General features: G+C 36.1%; 1 protein-coding gene across 1 annotated transcript; it reads right to left on the bottom strand.

Annotated features, from left to right (window-relative positions):
* Nucleotides 1–728: 728 nt before the first annotated feature.
* On the bottom strand, nucleotides 729–9,114 carry LOC114295423 (uncharacterized). The gene is made up of 6 exons (XM_028239641.2): nucleotides 7,386–9,114; nucleotides 6,852–6,971; nucleotides 1,954–2,070; nucleotides 1,770–1,859; nucleotides 1,249–1,356; nucleotides 729–1,086 (listed from the first exon to the last, which is right to left on the bottom strand). Exons 1-6 carry the CDS (start codon nucleotides 8,874–8,876, stop codon nucleotides 1,012–1,014), a joined length of 2,001 nt encoding a protein of 666 aa, XP_028095442.2. The 5' UTR covers nucleotides 8,877–9,114; the 3' UTR covers nucleotides 729–1,011.
* Between the last annotated feature and the right edge of the window lie 1,494 nt (nucleotides 9,115–10,608).

The following is a 10,608-nucleotide window of genomic DNA, read 5'->3' on the forward strand; positions in this document are numbered from 1 at the left end:
TGCTAGATATTCAAAAAATTTTACTAAAATTTTTATCAAAATAAGCCCACTCACACGAGACATTTGGTAAAAATTTTAGTAGAATTTTTAGAATCTCTAACATTTTTGATAAAAAAAGGATAATGTCAAAAAATTGCATTTAATGGTCTTATTTCGTTTTTGCAAGACTAATGTATAGAATTTACAAAAAAAAAATTAAGTCGATTCAATAATCATATTCATTTTATTTTATTGTGTTTGTCTCTAGAAAAATGAATAGTTCATTTTTAAAAATTAGTTTGAATAGTCTATTTTCGGAAACAAATATGATAAAATGAAAATGATATGATTATCAGATTAAATTAATTATATTGAGAGCTTTACAAAATGAATGGTTCAATCATCAAAATTGGACTTGTGGTGAGCCCTACGGACCCCTTAACTTCTTTAATGTTGAGATGCGAATATGAGAGAAACTCAACCTTTTCCGATATTACTATTCAATTTATAGTCATTATGACTTCAACAAAGTGTGGGCTTATTTTGTGCAGTTTTTTTAACCAAACTCGAACTAGATCCTCTATTTCCACTCTCTCCTGTTAGACTGGTGCCTTTGATTGTAAGATTTTGGCTTCAACATTTAAAGACCAAGCATTAAAAAGATTTTAGCATTGAAAGATTTTTCCTTTGATTTTAATTAGTTATGGATTTCAAACTAATTACACGGCAGGAGGCTTTGGCATGCAAAATTGAGAATAACGTACTTGTGAACTTTTATTCCAAGAATTACATAGATCAGAAACAAGAGGTGTTTGGACTTTTATTCCAAGCATTACAAAAATCAAAATAAGATAGGTGAACATGGAAAACTGATTACCTACTTTTTTTTAATTGCATAAGAAAACCTTTTCACACCTTGGAAATAAATTCCTCAAAATTATTATTTAAGCTCATAGCCTCAAGTGAATGACATTACAATTGCCAAATTTCAGTTTTAAGGTGAGAGCACATAACTTGCTGTGACAAAAATTCTCACTCTTCCTGTAGTTGATGATGGTTTCCCTGTTGTAACTGAATTAGATGGCCCCTTAAGCTCAATTCTTCCACCTGAAAGCAGAGCAATCAGCTAGATTTAGATATTAGTGAACATTTATGATGACAGAATTTAGCATTTATTTTCTTTTTCATACTTTCCATAATTCCAGGTTTTTGTTAGGTACTTTGATATATTGCAAAAAGTTACAAGGAACATCGGTGGTAAGGCAATACCTGTGATGTGTAGGTCTTAAACAGCAGAAGTCCACACTCTTCAACGAAAGCTCTTTCTCCACCAATCACCCTGGCTAGTTCTGAAATCAAAGCATCCATTTCTTCAGCCTGCATTCAATTCAAGAAGCTTCTTTTCACAGGAAAGCCAGATGTAGAAATGGTGGGGAATAAAAATAGTCGTAGTCTATGCTGTTTTTGCACATAATAGCTATATCAGATACCAAACCTACGACAATTGTTCACATTTGTTACTGATTACCTCAACCCACGACAAAGCTTATATCTCCTGATTCCTTAATGTTGACTAAGCCTAAAATGTGTGTAGAAATAAAATAACATCCTCAAAGCAAAGCACTGTTTCAAGACTCCCTCTTGGTTCAAAAATTTATAGTATAAGACGAGCTACACATTCAACATAGGTTTCCATTAAAATCTTGAAAAGCGTCTTTTTAACTGGATGTACTAAGAAAAACTTTCCACTACCAAATTTGGAAAAAGAAAATGTCTTCCATCCAACTTACCTTTGGCATGAAGCTTTGGACGTGGAGACCTATTGTTTCTGTCATTTTGATTGCTGAATTCAGAGCCTCCCGTACTTCTCTTATATCAGCCTGCAACATAGTTATCTCATAGTTTAGTGTATCGTAACTGTAGAGAACCAGACGCAAAAATGAATACAACTGATCGATAGACAGACATATCTACCTGAACATTCCCACTAACTGGAAGTTGTAATGAGGCATTGAGCAAAGCATGAATTGCTTCTGACAAAGAAGATGAATACTCCCCCTCCAAAGTAGACCACTCATCAAGATGTGGCATCTAAAATTAGCCCATAAGAATTTGTGAGTAATGTAGTTACATTGCAATATTACTATCTTGAAAATGTGTCCAAAGGAAAAAGGTTAAAAGAGTTTTACCATTAAAACAGAGAAGAACCTGCTTTTTGGCATATTCATCGAATTCTTAGGAATCTTACATGCAAGAATGGGAATTAAAATATATAAACTAAGAAGAGGCACGAACAATATATTGCACGAAAAATATATTGCAGCATTATACCCAATTCCCAGTTCACACAAACCCAGATAATTCCCACACAGGTTTAAAGTAATGTTCTTTGATTAAACAAGAAAAAGAGAAATAAATAGAACTTCAAAAAGTAAGAAAAAAGGTTAAGAACACAACTGACCCTACATTCAACACTTCATGCAAATCCAACAAGAGAAGGAAGGCCTTGCTTCCACAAGGTATTTGCCTTGTCAACAAAGGTAGGTCCAGTGGATTCACCCTATGATTGTGAAAGCCATAGACATCGTCAAGGCTGCAAGACAATTGTCCGCATTGATACTACAGTAATATGTGAAACTTGACACCATGTGCGCAGAGAGAGAGGGAGAGAGAGAGAGAGAGAGCTTGACACTATGTGCATGGCAACTAGTATCTCTAAAACTACCACTTTATGTTATCAATTTTTTGTCTTTTTTTTTTGGGGAGTGAAAATTTTGCAGTTGACAGATCCTGTTTCACTGTCACAACTGGCAACTTAGTTTCTCACCAGACTTTTATGAATCTCTTTAAAATATGTTGGGTCTCTGTTGTTAGTAAATAGAGACATTTGTGGGTGTCATTTGCTCTCAATGTAGAGCACACTCCCTCTTTGTTGGGAAAAATGGGTTCCCATTTGCCAGCGGGAGCATCCATAAAATCAGAACACACATACAGACACAGAAAGAGAAACTCCAATATTGAACGTGGTTCAGCACACACTGGCCTATGCCCATGAGTGACACACGTAAATTCCACTATGAATAATACAATGGTGAGACCAAAAACACCCAAAATTTTACATCTTACAATGGTGAGATCAAAATCACCCAAAATTTGACACCGATACCTGAGACTCTTGCTTAAGGGTAATTAAGTCCCTAGGCCTCAAGAGCCCCATGGGCTTTTTACATCTTACACCCCTCACATCTCTCTATCAAACCTTTGTGTAGCCCCTCCGCTTTTCTAGCACCCCTAGCTACCTTCCTTCTTGCTCCGTTGCTGGAGAGACACCCTCTCCTTGACTTGGAGAGACCTCTCTCTCTCTCTCTCTCTCTCAATCGAGAGATTCTACTCTCACACATAAAACCTAAGGGAAATTCTACGGTACACACCCTTGGTTACGGCCTTTGTGTCAATAGTTATGATCTATTGTATTGTTAGTTATGACACATGCCTAGTTGCTTCTTCGCAGACATGTTCATTTCCTTCATCTGTGTTCTGCCTACCTTTGTTGATATCTAAGGCCAACTAAAAAGAGAAAACCTTGTGAAACACACAACTATACATAGCTTTTTGACTTTTGCATCAATTTCCTTCTTTTCTTTTGCTATATCCTAATCAATTTGGATTGCCACCACCCACCCACGTCGGTGGATCACCTATCCATTTTCGACAATGGATTGGCTTAGGCGTCCTCTGCTCTCATGCACCCCATTAAAGCTGACAGGACAAGTTCTTTGTCCAAATGAAACCTATAGCAAGTACCCAATGATTTTCTACTCTTGTGGGGTCCGTAATATGTGGTTTATGACTATTGCAATGGATCTAGAATGTTGGGGATTATTAGGTTCATTGATAACAGATCTCCACTGCTATAGTAATGAACTCAATTATTGATTGGGTATGCATTTGTTTCTTAATTTCCACACAATAGCAGCATGCAACAGAGGCTCTAAATTTGATATTCAATTTGAATTACTATAACCTTCTATAGTATAGATGTAACTATGCTAGTCCAAAGTCAATGAATTTCTCTGGATTAAAATAAAAATAACATTAGGACTACTGTAGTTCATCATATATCAAACTGCAGGTACTATCGAACATTTAAAAAAGGAAAAAAATATGTTATTTTTGCTTATTATCAGTTTACAAATTCAAGTATTATATGTGTGTGGTACAGTTCAGTGAGAGGCAATATTACACTTCCCTGTTTCCTCATTCCAAATTTCCCTCTGTTATTCTCTTATCTTTCATACATGTATATTCTAACATGACTAGAGCAAAAATGTTGTGTGCTTGTATCTCACCACTTACCTAATGATAATAATACTATCCTGTGTTTGTCCCATTCATGGAAGAAAGTCTGACCGCATATGACGGGATGTGTATATGTCTATGATACATAGTACTTAAGTTAAATATAACTTGGACTTTTACATGAGTTGGTTGTTAACATGCTTACAAAACTAGCTTATGTTCCACATTCTTTAGTTAGTACCATCTCGGTAGCACAATTGAAGATAAAAAGCCCCACTTGGTCCAAGGGGGATCCTGGTAGCACAATTGAGAGATTGATGATGCACTTAGTAGCTAAGGTTATGCTCACGCATTTGGACTTTCTTTCCTATTGTCGGACTCAACTCAGCTCGTGGGTGATAGCTAGCTGCCATTTTACATGGCGACTTGCAAAAGGAAGTGTATATACATGAAGACCTCCTGATTATGTTGCTCGGGGAGAGTTATACAAGCTTTGTGGGATGAAGAGGGCCATCTTTGGTCTCAATTAGCTTCATAGTGGATAATTTAAATAGCAAAAGTATACATGTTAAAGAGATGAATATTACATGGTGACTTGCAAAAGGAAGTGTATATACATGAAGACCTCCTGATTATGTTGCTCGGGGAGAGTTATACAAGCTTTGTGGGATGAAGAGGGCCATCTTTGGTCTCAATTAGCTTCATAGTGGATAATTTAAATAGCAAAAGTATACATGTTAAAGAGAGGAATATTAGACCATTTAATATTTGTAAAATAGAGCAATGGTGGAACTATAGTAGTGGTTTTCTAGTGATGTTGATGGCATTGCAACTTTATGTTGCGTTTAGATCGGGTGATCTGGAGAGAAAAGAAAAAAGGAACTCCTTCTTACCTAATCAGTTGTTTGAATAACTTTGAGAGAGACAAAATTTCATACCTTTGGAGAGAGAGAGTTATAAAGTGATGGTCTTCTCTCTAATTTTTAAGACAAGAAGTTTCGTTTTGTACCCCTCACATAATTAAACATTCTCTTTTGTTTTGCTTTTTGTTTTTGTTTTTGTTTTTATTTTTATTTTTTTATCTCCATCTTTCCCAAACAAGAGGGAAGGATAGTACTATCTTTCCTTCTCTTTTCTCTACTTCAATTATCCGAACAGGATGGAAGCATGCCACCCTCACTTTCTTTTTTTTCTTTTTTTTTTGTTCTCTCGTAGTTTCCCAAATGAAAAGCACTATAGGTAAGCATTTTCACATGAAGGGATTTGGGCAACAAAGATATTTTCTAGATATTCAAGACAATGTATCTCTTTGATATAGAGAAAATATCAAGTTGATCTTCTACAAAACAAAGGAAAGTTAGGTGACAAACTTGTTGATACAACATTTAAAGATCATGCACAAGAGTTGGACCTTGTGTATCCCAAGCTAAAAATACTTGAAAGGAGCACCTTGTAAGGGATTGACCGAGGTTACCTGCCAACTACAGCTTTAATGGATGCTGATTAGGTAGAAGATCATTGTAACAGACAATCTATATTTGGTTTCCATAACTTTATTGGTGGAAATTTGGCTCCTAGGAGTAAGAAGCAAAATATAGTAGCATGATTGAGTGCACAATATATGGTGATGGCTTAAGTTTCCTATGAGATATGAGTGAGATCACTGTTAAAGAAAATGGGCATTACAAATAGTAGGTCTGTGAAGGTGTTAGGATGTTGTGTACAGTAATAATTTGTTTCATAGGAAAACTTAACACGTTAAAGCTGATTGCCAGATATACACGATATGGTTATGGAAAACATATTGCAACTTTGTATGGTCAATCTTGCAATCAAACTGGAGACACTGTAAATAAATCTTCATATATCTATGAAGTTTGTAACAAGCGAGGCATGTTAGGTACCAAAGCTATAACTTGAGGGGACTAGTAAAGAATATATAATATATGTAGTAGATACAAGTGATGCTATAACTTTGATCTATCTTGTTTCCTTGATCTAGATTCTCTTCTCTCTCAATCTCTTTCTATTACATCTATACTTCAGTAATTACATTTTGGGGAGTACATAACAATACAGGCTAAACTAATCTAATTTTTTCTGTATATATGGGCAACATCCTTTTTGATTTGTCAACTTTAAGTGGACTTTGGTCTCCTCTTTCTCCTTAACTTTATAGTTTGCTAGAGGTTTTTCTACAGGTTGCCTAGTTTTGTATCTTTTGTTAAGTAGCCAATTTAGAATTAATGCAATGTAAAATAATTTTAAAAGATTTTTGTCTTCGTCTTGAAAATCATTTCAGGAGATGGTAAACTGAAGGGTGAAGAAAAAAAGTTTATAGTGCTACACAGGTCCAGAGTTCGTTAAAAATATGTCTGAGAATAATTTCTTCAGTTATCGTCATGAATAAAATTTTGGTATCAAGATATGTCTATGCCAGCAGAGTCACATTTGAGAGATGTTTGGATGACAGGGAACTAACTAGCAATTAAACACAAAAATGATAACATAGGATATGTCCTCATCAATCGAATAAATAATAGCATTTATCCAAGATATTAATGTATGCTTACATGGGCTTCAATAATTGTGGATAGAGTTTTTGCTTGTTTCAACAATCCAAGTTCAATGCGATTCCTTTTCACAGTATCGTGCAGACTTGATATGTCAACTCCAAGAGAATAAAGTTTTCTCTGCAGGATAGAAATAAACTAGCTTGATTAATGAAACAAGAAAAATAAGGGGGTGAGGGTTAAATGACATGTTTCCACAATTGAAACAAAAAGCATAATAGTTTCGTTATCAGTGAAGTGAACTATTATACAGCACATGTGATATGACGCAAAGATGTTGAACAAAACTAGTGAAAGTCTCATGTATTGGGTGCTAATTCATAATCCAGATAACCAAATAATCAACCAAAACTAAACTAATCTAACCTTTTCTGTTCTATGCTGGAGTGAATGAGGGAGTGTAAATACAATTTACAGCCGCCACTAAGAGGTCATTGGTTAATGAGTAATATGTACTAGCACTTTGAGGTTCTCAAGGAGTGCCTGCCTTAAACAAAATCCATGAATAAATAGGGATGCAACAAGCCAACAAACCTCAGTTTCCCATCTCTGGGCATGAATGGAGGCCTCTGCCTTTGCATTTGCAAATCTCCACTGCAGATGATGGTTATGAAGCAATTTCAGAGTATGCACTTCTTCTTGATGACTTAAAACCTTCCTTCCCCTCCTTGAATCTGCTGCTCCTAGTTTTGAGCATGGAAGTGGAGGCAGACAAAGGCTTCCACCAACCTTTGCAGAGTTGTTTGCAAAGGGTTTGGAGAGAGCCGATGGTGGTTTTTCGCTGGCCGCTTTGAGGGTATGCAAATGCAAGAGAGAGGATTGTTCGCAACTTGACAGTGGAAAATTTAGAGAACGGGAGCAAGGGGAAGGAGAGAACTTTGATGAATCGAAGCCAATGACATCACCTACTGTGCAACTTCTTTCTGCCGGCAGTCTGGTGGTGGATAAGGTGGACAAGGCATCCACCTCTGGCAAGGAAGAGCGTATATCTGGAATAGACCGAGGGGCCTTGCTGTTTTGGACTGATATTGGAGGACTAGTAGTGCACGTAACAGTGGTAGTAATTGAATCTGAACCAGTCGATGTTGGAATTTTAGCGAGGGCTCGGGTAACATCTTTCTCATCACTGTCATTGCCACCCACTGTATAAGGGTGGTGGTGGTGGTTTAAAGGAAAGGAAGCGGATTCTTTGGATGTATCCCCATTTATTATGTTAGTATCTGGATTGGGAGGTTGAGCAGACATTGACATCCCGCTTGATTGCAAAAGCTTTGTGGCTGCTGTAACTGGCACCGCGTTGTTGGTTGGACTTGGCCGCGCAAGGTTTTGGGTCCCGAGCCTGAACCTTGATGAAATCATTCTATCGGTGGTGGCAGCAGTTACAGTTGGTGTATCAGGTCTTGAAGGGGTAACAATTCCACCCCTTGCTGAGAATTTGCCACTGATGAGGGTTCTTGATTGGGATTGGGAGACTTCTGATAGCTGTTTCTGCCCTGCCCTGCCTGCGTTCTCCTTGTTCAGTTTGACAGCAGCGCGCTGCTTCCTCTGTACAGACATCATCACCGTTTTACCACTAGTACTAGTATGCAATCCCAATCCCAGTGGAGTTTCCAAGCTACGAATTGTGTCAGGTATGTTCTCATCGGCACGGCACAAGGGTTCCAGGTCCTGGTGTCGCCTCTGCACAGACTTGGAGCGGTGTTGTTGATGTTGTTGCTGCTGCTGCTGCCTGGACTGGACTTCCAGAGGGTTTGGAGTTGATACTACGTACTTGGAAAGGGGTGATTTCGGTGCATGATGATGATCACCAAGGCTAGGGGAAGAAGAAGAAGAAGACGAAGAAGAAGAAGAAGAAGAAACAACCGAAGACATAAATCTCGAACTGACCTCCCTTACTCTGGGTCGCCGATGAGACAGAGGAGGAGGAGGAGCAGGAGGAACCGCTGGGGAAAGGGCGTCCACCGCCTCCGCAGCAGGCCGCTCTCCACACGTCGGTGGGTGAACTTGAGCGATCGCGTCGTTCATTTTTCCCCAAAATAAGCCAAGCGATTCAGAAGCAAGCCCCAAATCCAAATTTACTCTGCTATAAACCAACAACCAAAATATTAAAGATTATACAAGTTTTCGCGGAATCTTCAATCGAACTCCTCCAATCTGCGATGGCTGAGAAACTCTAGACGCTGATTTGTCTGAGGTAGAGGTCGATAGAAGATATGGAAAACATCTTATGAAAAAAGAAACCAAAAAAAAAAAAAAAAAAAAACTAGCCGTTGAGACTGACAACGGTTCCTTATTTCAAAAAGGGAGTTTTGTTGTTCTATTTCCGTCCCATCCCGTCTAGTAATCCTATAAACCGTATAGATCCGTAACGGAAGTCACCTCGTAAATGTAACTTATTTGATTACATAACGCAGGATTTAAGAATTGAATAATGCTTGGACCCTTTTTGGGGGTCACCCTCGCCCCCCTTTGTCACGTGGCGGGCGGTGATTGGAGGAGCAGGAAAAAAAAGAAAAAGAAAAAAAAAATGTAACCAATGAGAGAGAGAGGGGGTCAAAGGGGGTGGGGGAAAAGGAGGATGAATCATTGTTGTTAAGAATTTTTGGCTTTTTATAAAATATGAGTTGGATTTGAAGTGAAGTGGTAGAGATGTGATGTTACTTAAATAAGATGATATGACTTAAATAGGATAGCAATTTTTTGACTTTTTAACTTTTTTAGGGGATGCCAAACCTAGCCTTAGTTTTTAGAAAATTAATTTTTTTTTTAATTTTTTATATGTTTTTATTAATTTTTTTTAATATTTTAAATAATTTTTAGATACACTTAATATAAATATATTTTAAAAAATATAATATTTATAAAAATAATCTTTAAAAAATTCACTAAATACTAAAAATATAAAAAATACTAAAATTCAATATATTTTTCGTATTCTTGTGTATTTATTAATTTTTTAAAATATTTTTTTACAAGCATTTTATTTTTTAGATACATTTAAGTAAAGTACATATAAAAAAGTAAAAAAGTTGTTTAAAATTTTAAAAATATTCACTAAAAACAAAAAATATACGCAAAAATAAAAAACTCAAATTTTAAAAATTAAATTCAAAAAATTAAAAACAAGCACACTGGCATTTGAATTGTAAAATTTTAAAATTTTATAAATTTTCTTAATACAAAATATCTTGTAAAAAGTATTTAAAAAAACCCCAAGGGTTTAACCCACTAACCAATCAAATCTTAATTTTAAATTGTTTCAATTTAAATTTTAAAATGATATTAATCACATTTAAGGACAGAAAAAGAAAGGATAGAGATGATAGTAAACTGGGGAAGGGGAGGAATAGTGGTGGATGGTAGAGGTGAGTAGTGAATATATTGATTCGTCAAAATCGATCGAACTGATCTGATTCGTCTCATTTTGGATGGATGCGTGATAATGAGCAGACAGTTACGAATTGATTTTTTTTAATCCGCCTAATTTTGGACGGATGGCGAATTTGAGTTTTTGGCTGCAACCGATCCGCCAAATCGCGAGTACCCCTAGTAATTTGTAAGACTTTTTGTTTTCAATTTGTTTAGATATTTTGCTTGTATTTTCAATTGAAAAAGAGTTTAAATATTTTGTTGGATATATTTTGTTGAAAATGAGTTTTCAACTTGAATATTTTTTTTGAATTGAAAAAAATTAATTTATTATTTATGAAGATTTTTTGATTTTTAAATCTAACTCTATTAATAATAAATAAAAAAG

The sequence above is a fragment of the Camellia sinensis genome, chromosome 9 (genome assembly GCF_055761805.1).
Source record: "Camellia sinensis isolate YWXY chromosome 9, ASM5576180v1, whole genome shotgun sequence".
NCBI lineage: Eukaryota > Viridiplantae > Streptophyta > Magnoliopsida > Ericales > Theaceae > Camellia > Camellia sinensis.